The sequence below is a fragment of the Netta rufina genome (assembly GCF_964035555.1).
Source record: "Netta rufina genome assembly, chromosome: 1".
Taxonomy (NCBI): domain Eukaryota; kingdom Metazoa; phylum Chordata; class Aves; order Anseriformes; family Anatidae; genus Netta; species Netta rufina.
This window is the reverse complement of record NC_140123.1, coordinates 170,584,545-170,610,521: the sequence shown is the minus strand read 5'-3', so window position 1 is coordinate 170,610,521 and position 25,977 is coordinate 170,584,545. Positions and strand designations below refer to the sequence as shown.

Sequence of the window (25,977 nt, the reverse complement as noted above, 5' to 3'; positions counted from 1 at the left end):
TACACTAAACTGTTTATTCAGAAATATTCCAGTTATTTCCTACTATACTGTCATGAAAATTAGGGTTTTGGCTATCCAGAGGGACGGCATGTTGGCTTCTGCCCAAGTGAGGCACTAAAATCACGGCTGGGATTAGGAACAGGCAGGAAGGAAGGGCAGGAAGAAAATCATTGGGTGCGATTCATGTACTTTGAAAACAGAAAATCCTGGGGGGCAGAGAGGGGGAAGGCAGGCAGCTTTTCCCCACTGGAGTAAGAAAAGCCCTTTTGTGCTCATGGTGTCGGGATTTCATCCTTTATCTGTGGTCTTATTGTTCGTGCTGCTCCTAGCACCCACAGGGGTCACATCAGCAGAGCAACCGTGGTGTATTTTAAGCGTGCAGGCGTTAGTTCCTTAACTGATCCTCCTCCTCCTCCCCGGGGCTTGGATGCAGGGCCCCGGCACCTCAGTGGGTTTCCTGACTCTCCTGAGGACCATATTTCCTGCTCCTGGGTAGGGGCAGCCAGAAAAAGGTTGCTGCTGAGGTCCCTGTGGCTGTGCCACAAGGCTATGGGCAAGCAGGTAGACACAGCCCCGTCTCTCCTTAGCCACGCACCCAAGCAGCCTGGTGATGGGCATCCCCAAAATCACATCCAGTGCTTTCATTCAGCTACAGCTTCCAAACCAGAGCACCCAGGGACCAGAGATGCTGCCCACCCCAGCCTGATGGCTTCAGCAGGGATGGCTGTGGTTGGGTGGGAAGCCCTGGCTCAGGAACACATTCCTCACCTCTCTGCCCGAGCCTCGTGGCCAGCAGGGAGGGCTTCCCTACAGCTCGTGGTCAAAAGAGTGGGGGAAAAGAGTAATCAGCATCCATGGAGATAACAAACTCTAGTTTCAAAACTAGGACATTCGCAGTCTGGTATGTAATGCAGCCAAGTAAATCCAGCAGTACCATGGAAGAGCTGGAAGATGTAACATGCTGCGTTAGGTATCACTTTGGTTTTAATTACACAAATTCAGCATATTCTTCTGGTTCCACAGCAGTAGGAACTACTTCAGAGTAAGGTCATAGATAACATGAAGGAGAGGCTAAGTGCGAGACCAGGGTACATTCATCACTCCATTTCTGATTGTGGGTTTTGCCTGTGTTTTTATTTCTTATGCTGAAACTATTTTTCCCAGCACCTGTGAAATGACTGCTAAATGACCTCAGTAAATTTTGCTTCTCACCAAGCTTTTGTTTCGTTTTTCAGCCTCAACAAGTGGTTCAAAAGAAGCCTGCTCAGGTAAGAAAAAATGCTTTAAATTCCTTACTCTATCTTAAATTGAATACGTCTTCAGTATTTAAACCGGTAAAGAGTGAGGGGAAATGCATCAATAATATGAAATGGAGGATAGCTGCTGGCTTGTTTGGCACAACCACCCAGACAATTCACGTGGTGGCCCTCAGGAAGGAGAGGAGGCAGCAGTGGAACTGCTTGAAGTGGAAGATGCTTGCTCAGAAATGTCCTCAGAAATGTCATTTATGCAACCTCCACCTGGTGAAGACAACACAGCCACACAAATGTCTGGTGCCAGTCCAGCTTGAGCTGGGCACCCTGGGCAACCATGAGCCTGGGCTGCTTGCAGGAAGGGGGGACACAGGTGTAAAACCCTTCTCCCCACTGGTATAGACGAGTCTCTAAATCCACAGAAAAAAATAGGCTGAACTTGATAATTAAACCATCTTAAATACTAACACATTTGAGGATCTTTTGTTGGATGGCATTTTTCTTCTTTTCTTCTTTAACACCTTGGACAAAGTGCAAGCTAAGGTGTAATGAAACCAAACACTGCGTTTATGGTCTTCTCTTCCATTTTGTTTCCCCAGCCCACTCATGTCAAAACAAACAAAGAAACAAACAAAAAACATTCCAACTCTGCCACTTTGTTATGTATGCTGCAGCAGAGAAGAGTATGTGGGCATGGGAGCAGGTCTGCAGAAAAGGTTCATTGCTTTTCTGGAGAGAGGTCCGCTTTCAGAAGCCTCTGTTTTTCTACCGTACGGTTTTAATACAGTATTGTACAGTGTACACTATTGTAATGTCTCCCGTAATCTGAATTAAGAGCTGTTACATAAGAAACAGAAAACATCCTAGCTGTGAGTTGAAGGGGTGAGATGATGCAACACTCAAAAGTATGCAGAGGAATCAGGTTTCTGCAAAAGGAATCAATACACTCACAGTAGTGGTGAATGAGTGGGGCTGGCTATGATATTAATGCCTCCTAATGGCAGAGATAACATTCAGGATGAATGTGGTAGTATCTTGAAGTAAGGTAAATTTTGCAAGAAGAGATAATGTCTTTTATTGGGCCAGCTTATGGAAGAAATGCAGCAACTGTCCCCGAGGACTTACCTTCTGACTGCAACACACAATTCAAAACACGCCGAGTTGGTCTAATAAAAGATATTTCCTCTCCCTGGTCTCACTTACATCCTTCAACTGCTAGGGCCACAATCATGCTGTTCCTCCCGCAGCCTGGTAGTAAATCTGTCGGTGGGCACAAAGCCAGCCGTCTCCTCCATGGCACCTGGGGGGCTCAAATCGTGCTGTGCCAAGGAGGCCAAGCCCAGGAGGTGAAGATGGGGGCTGTTTGCACTGCCGGTACCCCCGGTGGGTGGCAGGGAGCTCATGCCCATGGGGGTCGGCAGGATAAAGGGGTCTGGAGCTTGTAGCCCTGCCTCTAGCCAGGCAGAAACTGTGCTGCCCATAGTGTTGCTTGCACCTCCATTTCCACAGGCACTTAGTCCTGAGTGTTTAGTTTGAATGCTAATCGAGTGCGAGCTCTGGCATGGGAGACGAAGAAATGCCTGGGACCAAGGCTGAGGTGGGGTGTCAGAGGATGGAGCGGGGACCTGGGACTCATCGCTTGGTAGCAGAACAAAGTAAGGACAGATTTAATGATGTAGGAGTTTGAACCAAAGCGCCGGGATTCCCTGTATAGACCTTCTTGTCCTTTATTTCCCGAAACGGTGACTGGTGGGGATGCCACAGGGTGTTTCAGCCACAGCTGCTGCTGCACGGTGCCTCTGCAGCATCTCCATGGTTGGGGAGGGCAAGAGAGAGAAAAGGAGGCCCTTTGACAGTCCCATTAGTAATGGAAATGTTTGCATAGAAAACGAGGAGGCACAGAAGAATGCATGAAAGGAGAGAGAAGGCTTTTTAGCAATCCCCAGTCATCACAACACAACTAGTGAAATTACAGTCTTTAAATTATTTGTGTGCCATGTCTTCACTCAGAGAACATTTCTTTTTTTAATCCTTGGCCTGAGGGATTTTCAATGAAATCATTGACTTGTCTTTAACCCTTCCTGCTCTAAATAGGCCCTGCTCCCACACTTAGGCTGACACAACATTGCATTTTTGCTGGCTGTGGGTGTGCAGCAGAGAAAAAAATGTATATTGCTGTGAGCAAGTCTTCCTGAGGCTAAAAGAAAGAAGAGGTAAAACAGTGCGATTCCTGGGATGGCCAGGAGCTTCATGCTGCTGGTTTTCACTGGAGTCCGGTTGCCTTTCTCCGTTGTCTTTTTACACTACTGAATTTCCCTTTAAAGGAGGGAGGTACAGACTCAGAATTAACAACACGAACATGAGCTCATGCAGGCTTCCTAATCTGAGCTGTCTAAGGAAATAGTGATAAATTATATAAACATGGGGACTACATGGAAGTTCATGGAGGATAATGTAAATCTTACACTACATTCAGAGGAATCTCTTCCTTTTCCATCTGTTTCCTTCAAAATATCCTCCCAGATGGCTTTACCATGTGGCAGTCTGGATTAAGTTAGAAATGTATCCTTTCTTCATCAGTGAGGACTGTAAGAGGTTGCAGTCAGGACCTGCTGTGTGATGGTGAGCATGTTACCCCACTCTGCCATGGTAAAAGGGGCAGAAAACCCGGGTCAGGTTTTATCCCTGAGTGCTGTGCTTTGAATTTCTGGCATTTTCCAAAAGATTTCTGTTAGTTTACATCACTGTTGCTCTTGTTCCTGTTGCTACTGCATATGCCTCTTGGTTTTGTTTTATGTTTAAAAATGTAGAAGCAGCAAAACCAGACAGAATTCTTCGATTCATCATAGCTCCTTTCCCATCACCTTTTCCCAGATTTTAAGCATTGTGCAGGGCTCTTCCATGCTCTAAATTTCTTTATGGATGTCTAATGTCCAGTTTAGGGCCATGCAGATGCCAAAATAATCTTCTGTGATATTTTCAAACATCCTCAGAGCTGTGAAGATCGACCATAAGACAAATCCTACAGTAAACTCCACTGGACATCTGCCCACCCATATTATTAATACAAAGCTTTAAATAATATAGTCTGTACACACGTTTTTGATGGTCACTGATGCATCCTCTCACACTTCCTTGGGGAAATGAGAAGATAGCAAGCCTAACTGCATGTCATCGGTAAATTCAGCTTATTCGTGTAATTATGTGCCTAAACCTCAAAAACAAGAAGCTCCTTTTAAATCCTCTCTGTCTCCAAAGAATGTGCAGTCATAACTTATAAGTATGATGAGGTAATATTCTTACCAGGGTGTAAAAATAAGCAGGCCAAATAGAAATTTCTGCATTTCCTTGTTTTTAAGCTATTTGTAGCAGCTGTAGCCTCAGCCATATGGGGGAGTTACACTCTTAAGTAATGCAAAGGAAATAGATATTTTTAGGAAAACATCATGAAAGCTATCAAAGTTTTCTGGAAACAGGACATGTTTTATTTTTATCATTTCTGGAGAGAAGAAATGCAGTGAGTGTAGAACAGCCCTTTGAAAACTTTCTTATAATCTCTTTGGGAGGTCTATTAAAATCTGAAATCCTTGCAGCCTCTTAAGTTTGTGTCTGAGTCTGAAAGACAGCATATCACTCACTCTAAGCCTAAGTGTACTTTTCACCTAATGCTAAGCACATTAGGTGCTTTTAAAACAAAAACAAAACAAATAAATCCCAACAAGAAAAAGAGCAAAAAAGAAAAGCATTGTTTTGTATAAGAACGTAAATGCAGATTCACTGCATTTTTTCATCTTACTCAGCTCTTAGGCTTGGTATCAATAAAGTTGTGCATGTTAATTAGTCATAATACATATACACCTCACAGCTTCAGGTTGTATGTGTTCCCCATCTGCCTCCATCACATGTGCACTTGATGTAGGACAAGCAGTAAATCCTAAAAGCGTCAGACAGGCTCTGCAGCCCAGGACTTGCACTGATGATTCACACATTCATATGCAGCCCAGAAGCATCAGGCTTCGTGAGTGCAGCTGAGCCCAGGAGACGACGTGGTGCTTGTGGGGCAGGTCTGACATGCTGGGACAGCCTGGCTGGTGGCCCCACTGTGCCCAAGTACGGCGTCACCTCTTTGCACTGTGTAGTGCATCTGCACTTCCACAAGCTTCAGATGTTCTGCATACCTGCTACCACCACATGGGGATTTTTGTCTTGTTCTCTCCAGGAAATCCCAGAGAGAAATGTGGTCAAAAATAACCCAAAGGTTCCGTGTTAGCAAGGACTCAGGCTGAAAGAAAATCCTAGTGTCACAGAAAGCCTGGCAAATCACTCACAGCCACACGGGTGCACTTACATGTTGAAAAGAACGTGTCCCAGCCCAAGCCCACCCCGAGCCCTTCCCAGTGGGGAATATTGCAGCTTTGCTCATCACAGCCATGGCTGTAGAAACACCTCTGCCCTGGGGGTGGACCTGCTTCCCTGGGGTTTCCACGCTCTTCCCGCTGCATCCAGCAAGCTGTTTTGTGTGTCCGGTACTTTTTGTGTATTTACTGATAAGGAGAATTGGAAAGCTGTCAGTTCCCAGAGGGAGAAAACTTTATTTTCCATATGTAGATGGAATTTTACACTTCAGTGTAGGTTGCATGCGTGTTGTGCATACCACTCCAGAACATCCTCTGAATGGTTGAGTTACCATTCTTTTATTAGTGTTATTTTTAAAGCAAACACCGAATGTTTTCCCTAAGACAGTGGTAGAGGCCATCTTATATATGCTGGAGGCCCCAGGCACCACGTGCTCACACGTGGAGCAAGTGGATATCATGATATCACAGCTCAGTGAGCCTGGACTCACTGCACCTCCCCATGTGGGCCATGGTCCCAGAGGAGCTGCCCAAGGTTTTCCCAGTGCGGGTAAACCCTAGACCTGCTGTGGGGCCCCCCAGCTCAGTGCCCTGCCTCCCACCACTGACGGACAGGGGGCAATGCTTACTGGTGCTGGCCAGGGTTTTATTTGCATAAATAGCTTCACGATGAAATAACCTGTTTTTATTGACCTTTTTCCCCATAGGTGTCCTTGGAAGGTTAGTTTTTCCAAAGCTTCACATTATTATGATCGCTTGAGGTTTTTTTTTTAATCAAAATAGGATTTAATTTTGGGTTTTGCTTTGGAAAAACCTTCCAGATTTTGATTCTGAGTGTTCTTGTAACATTGTTCTGATTTGAGGAGATTGTTTTAACAAATGGACGAAAATGTCTTATGAAGAAAGGGCTTGGGTTTGAAAACTAGCCTTTATTGTGGCCATTTCTGTTGTTCCGAGCAACCTCTAAGGATTGCTTAGCATAAGATGCAAATAAATAAATAAGAATAATATGAAATTTGTGGATTAGAGCTAGAATCATGAAGGAATTAGGTAGGTACCTGTACTGCAGGAAGGACGTTACCATTCCTCTGGAAGTGGTCCAAATTTGATTTTAAGGGAATCAGGAAAGCCCCTTACTTTCCACGTAAATACAGTAGATAGGGTCTCAAGGAGGTTGACAGTCTTTAAGGTCTTACTTTCTTTCTCCTTTCAGGGTAGAATGGTGGCAACTGCATGATGTGGTTTCCAGAGGAAGACATTCTCAGTCTTCTTTTATGGTTGGTTTATTGTGACGGGGAGTCTGAACGGTTTGTCTAAAATTAAAAAAAAAAAAAAAAAAAAAAGCACAGTTTTTTGAAACAAATACAAAAATATGTGGGGAAAAATGAAGAAGGTGCAGTTACCAGTTCTGTGAAATGCTGTGCTAAAGAATGAGGTCTAGAATAGGAAGTTGGGCATTTCTGATAGCAAATATTTTGTTATTTATATGACATAACTTCTGAATAGAATCTGAATAATATAAATCAGTGAGACCTAAATACCCAAATCATTTTAAGAATCAAATTTCCAAAGTTTAAGGGTTTATGATTCTTATTTATTACATAACTGTGATAGAGTAACATTTTTGAGATTGCTGCTTCCGGAAATTTGGATTTAAATAAATGAAACAAAGGAGTGGAAAAAAATATGTGATGGGAAGGAAGTGAAGAAAAGAAAAAAATATTTTTAGTACAGGCGTATATTCAGATATTCAGTTACTTTAAAAGAGTAAGTCAGAAATATGGTGATCTGAAGATGTAGGTTGCTGCTCAATGAGGCAATCTTTTTTCATATTTTTATGGTTTCTTTTATTGATGGTGGTAGGCACACAATGGCCTCTCCGTGTCAGGATGGCAAACACTGCCAGTAAGTATAGTCCCACAGAGTAAATACCGGGCCAGAGTCATCTACTGAACACCAATTTTATGAAAAACACTTTCATAAAAATCGCTTTTGCTCCCAGCAAAATACTCAAATACTTATTTATTTTCTTCAGCTGAACCCCATTATGTCATAAAAAAATACAAAGAGAGCTCCCCCAGCATTTCCACCATTTCATAGAGAATGCAAAGGGAACAGACAGATGGGTTTTACTAAGGTAGTTAAACATGTAATTGTTCATTAGAAACTACTACTTCACTTAACAGTGAGTTGGTAGATACTCAAATAACCTTGGTAATACAACCCTCAAGTTTTTTGGTCTAAATTTACCTATATATCCAGGCTGCCCTATTTCCCTGCAAGCAGAATTTGACTGTTCACAGAGAGGAGCACCAAATCCCCAGCTCACTGCTTGCCCAGTCTCTCTCTTGGAGCCAGTGGACACCTTAGCTGCATTGCAAGACCGATGGAGAAGCTCACAGCTGTGCGTGCCCAGCAGCTGCACTGCTGCAAGGCACTACCTTCCCCAGGCTCTTGTCTCAGGTTTCTGGGGACTTAGAAGCCCTCTGTGCCCTCTGCCAGCAGCCAGGATTTGGGGGGTGGTGGTGGGAGTGGAATGAGTTTTGCCGGGGAGCAGGAGCAACCTGATTCTCACGGCACAGGAGGAAAATAGTTTGGATAAGCCCCGGCTTCACAGCAGAACCTGCCTTAGTGCTGAATTATGCATCCCCTTGCTTGGCGTGCCCATTGTACACAAAGCAGGCTGAGTGCCTGTCCCTTTGTCCCCATATGCTGACTGAGGAGCAGAAGTGTCCCAGTCACCCGTGATGGGGAAGCTTTATGCTTCCTTTGAATCTGTTAGTGCTGAGCACTGCAGTGTGCAAGCTTATTTTCAGGCAAGTCTTGCTGTGCCTTGATCCCCCCTCTGTTAAAACCAAGATGCTTCTTACATGAGGGAATTACGAGCATGCATACTTTCATGATTTGATGCGACTAAAACGGAATCAGATCATGGAAGATATTTTTGCTTCATGGTTTTCTGGAGACTAGCTGGGGGATTCGGAGTCTTATGTGCTGCAACATGCAGCTCAGGAGATGTCCTGGCTTTGTCGGCCAGCTTCTGAGGCAGTTGGAGCAGGAGTGTCACTGCATAGTCCAGCCTGGGAGGAGTCTTCAGCTCCAAAGAGTCACATGGCAAAAAAGGTTATTTTAACTATTTAAATATGCTACACTTAATGTCCTTGACACAAGCCCTAGCACAGGAAGCCACCATCTGAATGCAGCACTGGTCACACATTTGCCAATTTGATACAGACATGCTATCAGGTTGCTGCTCTTTCCCGGGGTGCTGAGCAAGGCCTGCGCCTAAAATGCTCCCTGCAGAGGAAAGGACACAGAAACATCCTGGAACTACAACCATTGAGCAGCTCCATGCATGGCACTCGGGACTGGCTCTGCAACTGATGGCTGGGGGGCTGAAGGGGTGAGCTAAAACCTTTTCATGTCCTTGCACTCTGTCCACCTCCTGGTTCTCCCTTTGCAGCTTGGGGAAGAAGCCCGCCATGGGCAGGTGATGGCTGTGGACAGGCAGGCTTTGTGTTTGACCCCAAGGCTGTGACCACGGAAGCTGCTGAGAGACACCCCCTCCAGTTCAAAACCTGGCTCTGATTTGACACGAACCAAAATCTCGCTAACAATAGCCAGAAGAGACGGGGCTGTGACGTGTGCCTGGGAAACACCACTGAGAAAGATGGCTGGGCAGGGAACAGTGTTTACAGAATGTCAGTCAAGAGTAAATTAAACAGTGCTACTTTTACATACATGTACTATGTATTTTGGCCGAGGTTTCCAAAAGTAACAAGAGTCTGTACTGCTAATACTTGGGCATCCAACTTCACAGGCATACAGGATTCTAGGAAGTATTGGGCCACCCCCTGAAAATCTGGATTATTTTAGGATGTTTCCAGAATGATATCCAGAAAGTTGAAACTACCAGAACAATCAGCCTTTGGACTTCTGGCAATAAAAATAATCAAAATGCTGATTAGCCAAGATGAGGCATGTCAGAAGGCTGTGCAGAAAGAAAGCACCCTTTTCACTAAGAACTTGGTTACGGAGCCTCTCATAAAGGCTCTGCACCTTTCACAATCAAGCATTATTGCTGTTCCTCCACACCTAGCTGAAGTCACTGAAAAATGCTCTAATTCTTGGCATAAATATTAATAAGTGTCCAAGGGCTGTAACCCAGCTCATCTACTACACTGAAAAACATGGGATGTAAGCCCTCTCTAACTCAGATTGTCCTCAGGGTTATGTGATATGATCTTAAACAACACAACTACAATCCACTTCTAGGAATTGCTGCATCTTTGCTTGTTCAGAACCATATAAATTTTGTTGCAAATTATATGTTAAGAATGGGATATGCTGTAATGGAGGTTGAATAAGAGACATAATGAGAATGGAAGTTAAGACCAAAGAAAATACATTTGTCATCTGTTAAATAATTTGCTAGAATAGTCAGTTACAGTATGTGCATACCAGCAGTATTAAAAAAGATTTGGCTAGGGAAAATAGCAGTATGCTCAGCCCTCATTAACTGATATACATCTTTAAACATGTTCTGGAAGGAAGCAATAAGAAGCCAATATTTTATTTTATTCTGGGGTTTCCATGGCACTGGGGGAATTTTATAAGGTCCCCTTGTTGCCCAAAATAACAGTCTTAGAATAGAAGAATAAGGAGTATTTCATAGCTACTCTGTCAGTCACTACGGGGCATTTGTGGAATTCAGTGAATTTAGTTCCTTGAAATCAGTGCTGCCATGCTACCCTGGGTGGACATCTGGCCTCCCTGGGCAAGCCCGTCAGCTTGTGACACCTGTGCCAAACATTAAGGCTGGGACGGACAAGCTGGACCTATGAGCACACCTCCTCCCATGCAAACTCACAGAGGAAATCTCAGGCAAAGAATTTGTGCAAGTCACAATAAAATCACAAAGGACACTCTAAAACCACTTATGGACAGAGTAAAATTTGGGAAGCATCACAGCCTCTTAGTAGACTATGCAGTGAGACGTGCTCTTAAGTACTTAAATGTTGAAGGCTACAGGAATATGTAGGTGTTTTTCAGACATCAGCACATTGCCAAATAGTGCATAAAGGACCCACCTCCGCCTTTGGGCAGTCCAATATTTATAAGTGTCTCAAGTGCCTCCTTATAGGACCTAAATAAATAAATGTGCTTTTCTCACAGAGGCTGGAAATAAGCCATTCAAAATGACTGCCTAACTGTTGGGCATTGTAGCACTCACACCACCATAGCAAACTATCTCATGGATCCTGTTTCATTAGGATCGTTCAATGCCACAAATGTTAAATTCTTTATGAAGGCTGCTCCACCAGATGTTGAGCATCACCCTGATGAAGTTCTGCTGCTGATCTTGCTGTAAGGCATTTCTGGAAATTCCAGAATGTTTTCAAAAAATGTTGGCCAAAATCTCTCTTTAGGAATGACTGTTGCATGTATTAAAAAGGGATATGATATTGCCAATGTACTTTGTGCATTACCTCTGATCTGTTGATGTAGTCATGTTGTTAAGGGCTGATCTCTGATCTCAGGTTTGGAGAGCTATTTGCCACACAACAACCATGGGAAAAGAGAAGGAGAGAAAAAAAAATAATAATAAAAAAAGAATCACTCACATTCTGCCCGAATTCAGATCTCAGATTTCCCACATCCTGGTATTTAATTTCTCACAGAGTTACCAATGGTTGATCTCACGGCAGGATTAGTGGGAAGAAAAATGAGAGCTCCATTGAAACCAGACTTGAGTCTGGAAAGATGGGACATGTGAGCTCTAGGACCAGGGAGATATCAGATTCAGGGTAGTGAATGGCTTCCCCCCAACCCTTTCCCTGATAATCACGCTTATTTTCAGGCAAAATCTGGAAACTGAAATCAGAATAGCAGAGAGACAGTTACAATATGTTAGGCGGCTCGCCCATCACTTTAATAGCCTCCTGAGAACTGTGTTATATGGTGGGGTCTTAACTGTAATTTATATTAGTATTTTTTATGTTTAGGAAGAGGAGAGTAGATTAACATTGAGGTATAAATTGCAGTAAATCTGTCTCACTCCTAAAAGAAAATGTGTTTTGAACACACGTTTCCAGCAGGAACCTTTTCTGATTTGATTATAGAATATAGATGTGTTCAATTGGAAAAGAAACTCCCATAAAAGGCTCTATAATCAAAAGGAAATAATCACTATCTATTAAGTTGGACAGGCCTACTCCATTTAAATCAAACTATCTTGCTTAGAGAAAGAAAAAGGTTCACCCTGTGGTAACCCGAGTCACAGCACAGATGGAACTTGAAAAGTTGGGTTCCTGCTCCATGCTGAAGAGGGCCGTACTTTATTGCCCTTCACACCAGATTGTGTGGAGATATTCAAGAAGTTGAAAAATCTTTAAATGCATCGCACTAAATCCTTTAGGAGTTGAACATATTAAGATGACAAGAAGAGTATGTCATTAGACCATAACTACCCTTTTTGGATTACCTGGTATTTGTAGATTTATTGGCAAGATGGCTTAAATTAGGGATATATTTTTAGCCTGCAGCATTACATAATAAAATAGCAGCAGAATTCTTTGCAGTAAAAAGGAGAAGGGATGGGGGGGAGTTTATTAAAACCAACAGAAAGCTCTCTGATTTTGCACTCCTTGCCTGCACAAAGAGGTGCTCCACGGTTACACAATCAGTAAAGTTTGCAAGAAAAGCATTCCCATTACCCCATTTTGCTCAGGAGTCGTCGCCGTGCCTTTCGCTGCAGACCTGCTGTTTAGTCTGAAACCGAAAATTAAACCCAGAACTTCAGCTCTCAAAGTTAAATACTCTGCTTTACTGCCAGCACACAGCCTCACCAGTGTCTGTGTGGTAAGATCTATGATTAAACTCTTCAGACATTTTTAAAAGCATTTTACAAGTCTGTTAAGCTTTAGTGTTTTTTCTTTTCTTTTTTTTTTTTAAGAAAAAAAAAAATCATTTAGCTGAATTATACCGCAAAGTCTCACATGAACTCTGCTGAACCAAATGAGAGGGCCCAGCCTCGCTATCTATCTTTCTGAAATATGTTTCTCATTTGGGGGGCTTTTCGGAGCACAGCTTGGGGAAGGTAGAGCCGCCTATGTTGAACTCCTTCCTTCACAATCGGAAAAGACGTGCAGGGAAGACCAGGGGAGCTTCAGAAAGCGCGGTGGCCACCGTGGCCTCCTCCAGCACAGCTCCTTGCAGGCCCCGCTCCCCACGGGCCCCGGCGCAGGGCGGGTTACGGGTTACGGGTTATGTGCGGGGCCGCGAGCTGCTCGTTCGGGAGCCTTCGGGCCCGGTGCTCGTAAAAATGTCACCGGCGCACTTCCCCTTTGAAAGGCCCTTTTATCTTACCCTCCCACAGCCCCTCTCCAGTGGGCAGGCAGGCTTGACCGGGAAGCTGCTGCCTGGCCTTCCCGCATAGCTGGGCCCTAATGAGGTGTGTGCGGCTCTTGGCTGCAGGTTTTCAATCTCTTTCTTATTACTTCAAAGCTGCTGCTCCAAGGCTCAGACAAGTTTGATCACTTGGCAAAATCTCTCAGCTGGGACTCAAAAGGAAGACGTTTTATTTTATTATTTATCATTACGGATAGATAGCTGGTCCCAAACCACAGTTGCCAGTGGCTCTGTAAATGGAGCCGTAATGCTTTTTTAAGTGATAAAGGATTGGAGGTGAATAACTTCTGGCAGTTGCTTCCTGTCTGTAACAAGCAGTCATTTTGAGGGGAAAAAAAAATAGAATAGAAATCTAACAGGCCTTACTTTATTCTCCTTTTCATGTTGTAAAATAAGAGTAGGGAGCAAAAAGTAAGCAATGTGGGTTTGACCCTCATTTCAAAGCCTGTCCTGGTGTCCGTCTCCCTACGTCTTCTCCATGCCAGGAGCCAGACCTTCACTGTAGTTCTTCCTCTATCACCAAACACAAAATATACACGGTTATCAATGCTATATACACAGTTATCAATGCTGCCAAAGGAAGGCAGGGTTATTCAGGTTTGCCTACATGGGCTCCATTATCCTTCTGAGCTTTTCAATATCCACTGTCAGCAAAAGAAGACCTTATGCAGTGGCCCACAGGGTTTTATTGGATTCTTAAAGCCTAAGGATTTTTTTTTTCTCTTTCATGTAATTGTTGACATACGTATTAGTAATTAGAGGGTATTATTATAGCCTCTTCTTGCCTTATGCTCCAGTCTGGCTTTTTGGCTCTGGAGCGTGGTGTCCTGTGTGAATGCAGAGCAGTTTACCACTCCTCCAGTTTACAGCCTCCACAAGAGGTTTGTAAGAGCAGCTTCTCAAGAGTTGGGGTTGGTCCAGCTCAGTTGTATATGTTTCTAACGGCATCGCTGCCTTCTTTCTGTAATATTTTATTTCCTTCCCACCGGAACTGTTTACATCTTGTGGGGCTGAAGCTCTCCAAGACAAAATATGTCTCTGTCAGTGTTAGAACAGCACCCATGACTGCTTCAAGCACCATTTTTGCCTGAGGTCTCTGCTTTGCAGGCTTTAAATGGTGCTTCCTGCAAAATTCTTCTGACCAGTACTGAGATTTTGCTGGAGATTTTCACTCTCCTTTTAATCACATGGGGAACAGATTTTTTCAAAGTGTTTTGACCTGCGTAGGTCAAAAAGGCATTTGCTGTACTCAGATGCCAAAACGCGTTTAAGAAATCTGGCCTGACGTAATTTAGACAGCTGAGTCTCAATTTCAAAAGGCTTCAACAGTGCCGGCTTTAGCACTGAGCGACCTGCTGCCTTGCAGAAACCTCACTGCTGAGTTAACATCAGGGCTGCTGTAAAATCCATGGCAAAGCTGGGCACCTGAAACGGGTGTTCATTTATGCCCATCTGTAGAAGATATTGAGAGGCAGAGCCTGAAGTAGGTATTTTTCAGGGTATCTAAATGCAGACTAGTGTAATTCCTGTCTCTGGAAGTTCTCAGTGTGAGCCCTCCTGGATTACAAATTCTGTGTCAGATAAACCCTTTCTCTCAAGGTAACCAGAGAGAGTCATTGTCACTCCATTATATCAAACAGTTCTCCTAGTGGCAGATAAGCTAGGAGATAGAGAAATATTTTTGTATTCCCCTTAATCTAAAGGAAAGAAGGCTGTTACAACATAGAGAAGAATGTCCTGTCCTGAAGGGATGCTCCTAAGCGCTGTCCTGGTCCCCTTCTGTTACCCAAACCTGTGACTTAAGGACCAAAACTTGGCCAAATCTTGAAAGACACTTCTACCAGTAGAGGAAAGTTATCTGTAGGAGCGGTTTGTGGGTGCGCAAGGATGGTAGCTCTCTCTGACCTCTGCCACTGCTGCTGGTCTGGAATATGTTGTTGGTAGTGATTCTCAGCTTGACAGCATCTGAGTCCCAAGGCAGCCCCAGCAACTTCATTCCAGCTGCCCCAGCTAGAGTACACTTCCTCCAGCAGCTGGGGATGTGGATTATCCAGTAATCCCCATGAGCAGCCTTCTTGCTAGTAAAGCAGGATTGTTCCAGCAGTGAAGGGAGAGGACACCTTCAATTTACTTAGTAAGTCTGTGCATTTGAAAAGCCACAGGCTGATCACCTGCAGAACAGCATCAGTATTTTGCTTTGTTTTCTCTGCTGCATTTCCATCCCTCACAATATTTGGTGATTTATGTAAAAGTGGAGTGACTTCAACAGACAAAAGATACATCCTCCATATACAGCAGCTGAGTGGGTAGGCATCTTCATAGGAGGTAGAAAACCCAGCTTGAAGTATCTGGTTCAAATCAGAGAGCATGGGGATTTCAAAACAAGCCTGCATGTGAGTTTCCAAACCAGTACTATTGCATACATGCACAATCACAGAGGAGCATTATTCTTGCTCTCTGATGTGCATTGCCTTCCTGACTGTGAGGCAACCTTTGAGGACATCTCCAAGTCGAAATGAGCTTTAAGATGCTTGCCAGCTCTTAGACTGCTCCCAAGAGTGTTAGGCAGCTCTGCATATGCCCACCAGTTTGTAGACAGGCATTAGGAAGGTTAAGCAGCAGCTCACTAAGCCTACTTGTTAGTATTCCAACATTGGATTCCCACTGTGGTTGTCTGCAGCCTTTTGAAGGCCAACAGGTGACAAGGTGGACCATCAGAGGCTAAGTCCCCAGTGACTTAGGTGTTGAAAGCAAAAATGTTTTTTTCCAGCCCTTAAATGTCATCCCCGAACTGCCCCATCAGCTGTCAACTCTCCATTTGTCTCTCTCTTTATCTTTAATGTCATCAAAATACCAAGAGTTTTGCTTCCTTGGCGGGACCTGCCTGCTTGCTATCCTCAGAGCTGTCCCATGCTGTAGTCAATGTCTGTGTTGTGTCAAATGCAGAACCAGCGTGTCAGAGTTTTCAACTGTGTTTTTAACCACCGGGCTAGAGAAGCTGATCTCTCTCTTGCATGATAGCAGTGACAGTACACAGAAATGGCTTGCTTGCTGGCTGGTTGACTCATATGTGGTGATGGTGGTCTCTTCTGCCCTAATAAATCCTTTTATTGTGATGTGTGCAGTAAATACCTGTAACAATTTGAGTTCTGGATCCAGATTATTGAATTTAGCTTTGCTTTACTGCTGAGTGACTGCTGTCATGGGCTCAGCAGGGCTGCGTGGTGACTGATGGCCTCTCGGAGCAGGAGCTCCAGCTCTTGCCAGCAGGCTTTGCGGAGGGCGAAGCAGCTTGAAGCAAAAGATCCCACCCTAAGCTTCACACAAAGCAAACTGACTCTGAGTGCCTGTTAGTGCTGTGGGAATTTCTAAAGGAGTTTGTTGGCCATGGAGCAGTCAGGATGACACTGTGTCTTGGCTGGGCACAGCCCGGGCCTCTGCAACTGCAATAGGAGGCACTGGCTTCGGGGACTCCTCTGAAAATATTAGCTTGCATGCCAGGGGATTTCAGACAAGTTAGCAGACAATGGTCCACAGTCTGCAAGTTGCTCTTGTCAGCAGTTCTTTTTGACATATCTATTCAAGCATACCCTCTCGGGCTTAGAAAGCAGCCAGCAAAATCTGTGCCAATAGCAAATACTTTGTTATAAAATAAAAGCTCCAACAAATTCAGAGGCTCCATATGTACCATTACTGTGATCCTCCAGTTCATCTCACAAAATTGGTTCTAGTTTTTTAAATCTACCATTCAGAGATTCATGAGCAGAAGGTGAAAAAAAAATGAATTGCCAACTGAATTGCCAGTGAGTTTCTGGAGTCAGACGATTAACCTTGAAGTAGCTGTAAAGGAGTTACGTCCCAGGGAATTAGAAGAGAATAAACATCTTTATAAAAATGCAAAACAGTTGCTCTTCTGCAGGTGGGGGGATGCTGTTGTCAAACAGGAACAATTGTCTCATCATCAGCTTTTGCTGTGACCACCTTCAGGGGGTCCACTAAAAAAGAGAGGCACAAGGATGTGCAATGCCTGAGCTAAGCCTGCCTGTTCTTGAGGGCACCAGGATGCTGCTCACTGCTTGTGTTGCCAGTAAAATAACACAATCCAGCCAAACGTGGGTCACCAAATGGAGGCCTCAGCTCAGAGGTAGATCCGCTGTGTCACCTGCACAGGATGACATGGGAAGGAAGTCCCTTGGGAACAAGAGATAACTGACATGGAAAGGCTCTGTGATTTACATATGGATGGTGCCGCCACTGAGCTTTATGAATGAGGTGTATGTGCTCCTAGTTATCACTTCACATATCCCTGCTATTTACCCATTTGCTTCTTTTTTCCCAGTGGAGAGCCTTTGAAGGCAGAAACACAGCATCATGGCTCTGGAGAGGGTTAATGTGTCTAGTTCTCTTAACACTGCTGTCCTGTGCCTTTTTATGTGTCCTGGAGTCCAGCAGTCTTCTGGTCTGGCTGCTGGGTGCCAAACAAGATACACAGGGCATCTAAAATGGTGTTGGGCTCCCATCTTCAGGCACCTGGGTCCCATATCTGTCCTTCCTCTCCTGCTGGGACCCTACATCAGGGAGAGGTAAGGGTGCATCATGGGCAAGTCCCAGTCCAGTGAGCGCATTCCAGCCATGTGCCAATGATGCCCCTCAAGAAAAGACCTTCAAAACATTTGTGCACATACGAGTTTTGGAGAAAGACTTCCCAGTGCTCTTTTTTAGGGGGAGAGACAGCAGCTCCCCATCACTCCCCTGCTTGGTAGGGTAGTTATATCAATTCATGGGGCTGGATTGCAGTCTGTCCTACAATATCATGCTGTGACCTGCAGCAGCTCAAGGTAAACGTGCCAGGGGCAGGACGTGCCAAGTAAAACTGCCTCTGCAGTGTGCTGTGTCAGTCAGCTGCAGCAAATATGTGTATGTGGGGCACACGGGTGCGTGGGGAGCTCACCCCAAACTGGCCACTCTTAGAGGCTGGGAGTTACACATCAGAGTGTGTAGCCATCCCATTGTGCTTGTCCCGTTCCCCTTAAGCTCTGGCCATGGCTTCCCTGCTAGCTGAACCCCATCTGGTCAGTTTGAAGCATTCTCAGGTTTCCCTTCGCAGCCTGCTACCCCAGCCCCTCGCCAGCTTGCTGCAGCAGAAAGCAACCAGGGGAGTAGCTGTTCAAGGCAAAACTGGGTCGAGGAACGTTTACGCTCAATTAACACATGTCACCATTCTGTCTCCACAACTGCAGTGAACGCACCTAAAAAGTGAGAACAACCTGAATTAAGGCTGCCTGTAATGTGAAACCTCTGCTGCCTGCCCCAGCGCTTCCTGGGGTGGTGTTTCTGAATTTATGCTCTGCATGGCTATCATGCTGTGACTGAGTGACTTGGATTTCTAACGTCTGCTCTAATGACTGTGCTTTGCTCCTCAGTTTTTGCCCTTCTCTTCAGCTTGATCGGAAGCACATCTGGAGTTAGAAAGTATTTCACTCCAGCCCAAGTTCCTCCTTTGACTGTGATACATGGCAATGCCACCAACATTGATTGGGGCTGCGAGGACTTGTGAGTCCCCAGAGGGTGCCCCGTAACGGTGGAGCATCCTTCCCTTGAGATGCTTGAAGCCCTGATGTCCCACGCAGAGCATGCCAGGGGGTCCCTGGCTGCACTGCCCCAGTGCAGAGCTGGTCTGCGACTTGTAAGGGGTACAAAGAGTTTCCAAAGCACCTTCCCCCCTCTGTCTTTTGAGGAGAGGTGGGTGTGGGTGCTGCACACGCAAAGGCTGGGCTGAGGATCACAGCTGCACAACCTTCTGATATTTGTAAACTTTTTTTTTTTTTTTTTTTTTTAACCAGTGCAAAAAATCCGGCTCTGTTCCTGTCACACATCTGCATTTTCTCTTTCAGAACCTCAACTCACTCCTTCCTTTGGGTCCCTCCATGCATATATGTCTGATTTGTATTATCCCTTTGTTTGAATTGTAAGCACTTCAGAGCAGCAATCATGTCTCCATCTGTGTCTTGACAAGGGACTTACATGATAGGTTGGCTTAAAACCACCCGTCTGTAACTGAGCTATCTTAGGCTTTTGCAAGGAATGAACTTAATGAAGAAAAGTTTTCTTTTTGCTGCACAACAATCTGATCTCTTTGCCAGCTTTTTTTTTTTTTTTTCATGAGAAAAGTCTTTCCCAAGACTGATGTGAATTTGAAAGGCAGAGCTGCCAGTCTCAAGTATTATTGATAATCAGTTTATTATTTAAATATTGTGGTGGTTTTAGCTTGCTTTTTGGTTTCTCATACTTCCAGTTACTACAAGTGCACATTTGCAGATACATATCCTTTATTAAATTAATATGTATGTATATATAGATAGATGAAGGCTGAGCTTCTCACTCATTTTCTTGGTCACAGCAGCAGAGGCTACAAGGAAAAAATGCTGTGAGATTCACAGTAAAAATCACTGGAGTGGGCAACTCTCTAACTAAAAATAGTTCTCTGGCTGGGCTCAGAAATATGTCCTTCTACACGCTTTCCTGTCCCCTGTCCATGTAACACTATGTAGTCCATGTTCTTGAAAAGTGAGTCAATCAGGTGGCAGTGCTATCCTGACAAGCCAGGTGTAAATCAAAGTGAGCTGCCCAAATGTGTGCTGTGGTCTTTTGGGACAACCAGGGGTGTCCCAGGTTTGGGGCTGTAAGGAGTTAGGCATGTGATCATCATCAAATGCCATTAACCAAATGTTATAACATGTCATAATGTTATGTTAAGAGCATGGAACCCACAGTTGTATTTTTTAACTGAAATACTTGGAGGCAAAGTTGTTGTTTTGGATGGTCATCCTCACCTCTGAATTCCCAAGACACAAACCAACATATTTTGCTCCGTCTCCACACACATAGTCCAAATTAGCTCTTAATTAGGTGCACGTAGATACCATTTTTCTTCTCGTCTGAGATGTAACAGACACAGTCCCATTCTGTGAGGAAGATAAGCGGGGAAAAGGCACTACATGATAACAGGATTAGACGGAGTGTGAGCACCCGTCCCCCAGTGCTGCAAGGGACGGAGCGAAATTCGCTTAATGGCTTTGTGAGTCAGGGATCGTTTTCACAGCAGCACTCCAAATACAACCATGCTACGAGTGGAAATGACTTGTTGTGAGGAAGAAACTGTTTATCTGCATGATAGATTGGTGTCTTCTGGAATTTAAATATTAATTGAAAAGTCAAGGTCAGAGGGCAGCTGACACTTGACTTTGCTCTCTTTCCTCCATCCATGGCTTTGATCATGCTACATCTTTCTTTGTGCCTGGTGCTCGAGAGAATATCCCGGGGTCATGGCCCGCTTCCTAGTCAAGAGGTATAAACCTCCTGGCTTAACCGGCTGGGGCCTGGCTTTAGCAGGGGGCAGGGGTCTGAAGGCAAAGGGGGGAGCGTTTGCTTCATGCTTTTCACATTTCCCACATAACCCAAAGCAGACTAAACAAAACCAGTGTGAAATCTCATGGCTTGATGCCGCTATGGTTATATTTTTTAAGCTGTCATCCATTCATTTATACTTATGTTTATTCCCTGGATTTACAGCTTTTTTTTTTCACTCTTTTCTTGTGGGGGGGCTGAAGCCTTTTGAAAGGGGATTGCAGTGAGCAGTGGCCTATGATTAAAGCTGTGTGTTTTTTCTTGATGCCGCTCTTCTGCAGCAGTGTCACACATGGTAGCATTTAGGAGCCCTTCACAGCTGAGGTGTTTCAAACACTAATGAATGGAAGTTTGGCCATATAATGCAGACAAGCTTGAAGGCATGCTCTGCTGAATGGTGTACTGTAGTGGCCTGGGAAAGGAAGAGAGTTATAAATTGTGTCAGTTAGCCACCCAGACAAAATGAAGCCATGTGGAAAATCAAATCTATTAAAGTATGAAGACTGTTATAAGCTGTTTTAAGCTGGTCATTCTTAAAAGGTCTCAGTTGGCTGAGGGGGTAAATTCCTATTCTTCCTAGATCTTTTTCACGTGCTGGCTTAGGTGATGATGTGCAGGATTTGATAAAAAACAACCTTTCACTCGCAGCCCCTTTTATCAGAAATGTTTATTGCCCCCGGTTTACTGCCCGTGTCCTGAAAGGCCCAGCGCATTGGTTAAATAAGCAGCGTAAGAGCGCTGCGTTCAGTCAGGCCTGCTGAAGGCAAACATGAGGGCAGCACCAGGGCAGAGCTGAGGGGGAGGAGAAGGCTTTCCAGAGCACCCACTTGACATTGGATACCCTCTCAAAATGCTTTCCAGTTTCTGGAAAGGCCCGTGACAGAACACGACAGGGCTTTCTTTTTCTTGGCACCCCCTGGGGTAGGAGGAGAGCCCAGCAAACCACGGCGGTGTGATTGGGATCGGGGGACCTTCTTATCCTTCCCAAGGTGGCTTCTTGAGATGTCATAGGAGCTGTAAAGAGCGTTTTGTTAGCTCAGGATGCAGTTGTCAGCTGTGTGAGAGAAGGAGGTGACAGCCTAAGACCCATGCTCACCATGTATTTATTTTTCCTTTTCATATGTTCTAGGAAGAGACTGAAGAAACGTCCTCACAAGAATCTGCAGAGGAAGACTAGGAGACCGCACCATGCAATTTCTACCTCATCAGCAGTTGGGTCTTTTGAAGGGAGAAGACACTGCCTTGACCACTTATTTTCTATTGCCATGGTCTTTCCACTTTTGCCTGGGGGGAAAAAAATCGCATAACCTTAAAAAGGATTTGACTAATCATCTTCTTTGTCCCTTCACAGTCCCAGGTTTAGTGAAAAACTGCTGTAACACAATGGGGACACAGATTAACGATGCAACTTTTAATTACTGTTTTCTTTTTTCTTAACCTACTAATAGTTTGTTTGAGCTGCTAAGTAAGGGTGACTGGGTCAAGAAGAGCTCCAGATCAGGTTTAAGTCATTCACTGCACTGCATATAAACAAGAAACTTGTAACATATTAATTATAATGGGCATTGAAATAGGAAAGGCTTGGTGTGTAACACTAGGCCTTGCAACACTTCCAGCAACCCACTCCCTACTTAGTGTACTCCCTGTTTTAGAACACCAAAGATAAGGGATAGATACTACTTTTTTTTTTTTTTTTTTTTTTTTTGTAACCTTCTTGTAGACTTGTACTTGATTTTTTTTTTTTTTTAAGACTTACTGTTATTTCAGGAAAAAAATGAAAGCTGATCTCTCACTTCATTCAGCTGGTAATCAGAAGAAAGAAAGCAACACAAAAAAGGTACTTTCATTTTGCAAAAGGGAAGAAAGACAAAGATACGTTGTATAGTTACAGATACAAACATATCAGCAGAAGTAGTAATAAACAAAACGAACAGCCCTCACCTTCTGGACAATAGGAAGTCCGACAGAGTCGGCTTTCTGTAGAGCCAGGCGTTTTCTGTGGAAACAGAAATGACTGGCACCAAACACTTAAGCCATTAATGACTAAGTCTTTATCAAGAAAAGTGTTTTAAAACATATAGAAAGGTACCTCGAAATTAATACTGAATTTGTCTGAACAAAATAATCCAGATGTTTTAGTAGTTTCAACTAATTCCACTCACCCCATACCAGGTTTCAAACAAAACGAATCTCTTCTCATTACTCATCAGTCATGATGTAAGAACCAACACCATGTACCTCAGCTAAGCTTGTGTATTACTTTAAGCAATGTATTTTGACATAGGATGGTTCACTGTGCACCTCTGTGCCGGTGGCATTTCTCCATCTTTTCATTCAAAACAGCACTTTTAGCAACAGATGCAATATTACCCCACTATTCAATACTACCTCTGATTTTTACAATTAACTCAACAGACTGATAAATACATGCTGCTATACACATTCAATGCAGGAAATTTTTACTGGGTAGATAATCACGAGTATCTGCATTTTGCCCTTATTTCTACTTCAACACTTAATTGCGGTTAAGGAAGCAATATCTTTATTGTGTTTCAGCATGACTATGTATTTTTCTTTCTCCTTTTTTTTTTTTAATGTACTTACCCTATTCTCTGCTAGACTTCTGTGTAATGTACTGTTAACTTGAATATATTTTTGTACTGAATTGCTGATAGGTTTGTAAGGATAATTTTCTTCAATGACACTACATGACATAGAAAAAAAATTTAGCTGTAATGTTTAAATATTACTGTCCAAGTTTGTACCTCAAGTGAATTGTTTAAAGAAATGGACTAATTGATTGACAAAGACCTACCTCCAGACTTTAAATGGAATGAACTTGTTACTTTCAGCATTAGTTTTGAGACGTTTGAAACAGTTAGGACTGCAACTAATCCCTAATTCAAAACTATTTTTGTAAAATAACTTGTGGAAAATGAACACGTTTTAAATTACTTTCGTATTAAAAAAAAAAAAAAATGAACAAAAAAAAACCTTCAAAGAAACTTGAAGCTTTGTAGGTGGGAAGCAACAAGCTCAGCTTTTGCATAATGCAATCACGAATATGTGTTTAAAAAAAAAATTAGTAGATTGTAAGAAAATACTTGACAAGTATTTTCATGTATTTTACACAAATGTGATTTTGTAATATGTTTCAGCCAGATTTATTTTAAATGCTTCTTATGTAGAGGTTTTTTATTCTCCTCTCTATCACTCTTTTTTTTCCCCTTTTTTTTCCTCTTTCTCTCTTCCTATTTCATTTTCTCTCTTTCTGTTTAATTTCCCTTCTTCCTCTCCTAGTCAGTACTTTGTAACATTGTATTAATAACTGGGCCAGGGGTAGGTTCTCAGGAAGGCATCTGTTGGTATGGCTTTATTAGCAAGCCAAACGCAGTTAAAGGTAACTACTTGCTGGCTTCTTCCAAGAGGCAGTGTCAAGAACTGCGGACCTCCTCAAAAGACTGCAGAGGGTTCATTGTCGGAGATCGCTAAGAAAGAGCTGGTCGGAGTGTTAAAACGAGACACGTTGATATTAAGTGAATGGGAAATAATCCCAGCTATGCAGTAGCTCTAGCAGGCCAAATCCAGAGTCACTTGAAGTCAGTAGAAGGAATTCTGCTGACTTCAAAGGGCATCGAATCGAGCCTTAGCAAATCCCTTTTTATTTTTTGCCTTTTTTTGAAACCACAGTATTCAGCGGATGACACAGAAATAATCGCTCTGTGTGTGTCACACTTCAACCTCCGAGAGACTTACCACTCTGATGAACTGAATCTTGTATTTTCTATATATTGTAGTACAATCAAAACACATTACTACCTCTTAGGGCCTACTATACCTCATTTTTTCAGACTGAAAAATTGCATGTGGCCATTGAATCAGTGAGAACATCATAAAATTTTTTATATATATAGTTTATTTTTGTGGGAGATAAATTTTATACGACTGTTCTTTGCTGTCAGTGGTCACTGCTAACTAAGACTGGACATTTAACTCTTCTACCATTTCTGCAAGAGAGGTGTGTTTGCAGGAAAAAGAAAAAAACGCTTCAAGATGTTTAACTACAGTTTACTTTTCCTTTTGAGTGTCTTCTAACTTTTCGCTTTGTTCTTTGTGTAGAGTTGCTGTCTACGATTGTACTTTGAATCGCTTGCTTGTTGAAAATGTTCCTTTAATGGATTATCACAGTCTGTTCAGCACAATAAACATCATAGCCTCTGTGATCCCCATGTTGTTTGATTCTTAGACTTTTGTCACAGTTCCATAAAATGAGTAATAAAGTTTGGTCACAGTGACCAAATTTGTAAAAGCTTTGCATACAAGTAGTCTTCTTTGTCCCAGGACCATAGGCGCATGTCTGAGAAGAGCATTTGCTGTCAGGGGCCCCCAGGGTGGGCGCTTGGCGGGGGACACGTTACAAATGTCCCCTCAAGGAGAAGCACTCACTCCCAGCATGGGGCTCACCGTGCATGGGGAGCAGAGGTGCCACCAGCCAGCTGGAAGCACCACAGCACAGGTGAGGCTGAAGTGGGTTTTGTTGCCCTGCCTTGGACCTGCCGGGGTGGGGGTCTGCCAAGTTTAGGGGCCTTCTCCTCTGGTTAGGCCAGATCACGGTTTGCATCCAAGGCAGTTTACAGAGTTTACGTTATGCAGACATTAGGTTAAAAACAGAGATGGAGGAGTGCAAGCTGCGGTAAATCCCTCCTCCACGGAGGCAGCAGGTGAGCACACACTCACCTTCCTTCCTTGGGACACTTGGGCTCTGTCCTGTGCAGCCTTCTGGCTTCTCCAGCTGCTTTGGGGCCAATGTGAGGAGGTGGCACGAAGCTTGACCTCACCCTTGGGCACATCCTTAGGCTGAGAGCTGCTGCAGATACGCAGATGAGCCTAAATCCCTAACCCTCTTCTCTGGGGCTCTGGGGAAGTGTTTTATCATCTGAACTTGCACAAAAAGTGAGCAGTACCAGAGCAGCAGGGCTTCTCAGTGCACCTAGATGCCTGTTTTCCACATCCCTGATAGTACAGGTGGGAAGGAGACACTTGAGTACTCAGATCAGCTGGGACAGGGACGTGGCTGGGTGTCACCTGGGACGCAACTTAGATGCTCAGGAAACTACACTAAAACTTAGACCCCAAATTTGTCGTAGGTGGGTTTTGCAGATTTTTTCTGGCTTCGCCACCTCATTTGCTCTTACATGGTCCCATGGCCTCTTACAGCGGGATTTAGAGACTGTGGTGCATGTCCATTCATTCATGTTTGCAACCATGCCCCTGTCACCTAAGGTGGTTGTTCAGGTTTAAATTCCTCAGATATTTAGTTTTACACATTCCTTGTGCTCACTCATTTGCAAACTATCCACCTAATCTGTTTCGGCCTAGTAACCTCTGCTCTCCCAGGGGCTTTATGGCATGTTCCCTTTGGACTTGGTTACTCGTAAAATAGCCAAAATACAATCACAAAATGTGTGTTAAGTAGTAACACACATTCAGTCCTGAGTCAGACGTGAGTAATTGCATTCCTCGTGTTATGTATCCTCTTCTCCTTTCCTCTC

General features: G+C 43.8%; 1 protein-coding gene across 1 annotated transcript in view; it reads left to right on the top strand.

Annotated features, from left to right (window-relative positions):
• Positions 1 to 21,671, top strand: part of HMGA2 (high mobility group AT-hook 2) — a gene marked incomplete at its 5' end in the record, with an annotated part of 109,913 nt that extends 88,242 nt beyond the window's left edge. The window contains 2 exons of the mRNA XM_084290606.1: positions 1,236 to 1,268; positions 21,555 to 21,671. Coding sequence (XP_084146732.1) covers positions 1,236 to 1,268; positions 21,555 to 21,602 — 81 coding nt within the window. The 3' untranslated portion in view covers positions 21,603 to 21,671. The remainder of the gene's footprint in view (positions 1 to 1,235; positions 1,269 to 21,554) is intronic.
• Between the last annotated feature and the right edge of the window lie 4,306 nt (positions 21,672 to 25,977).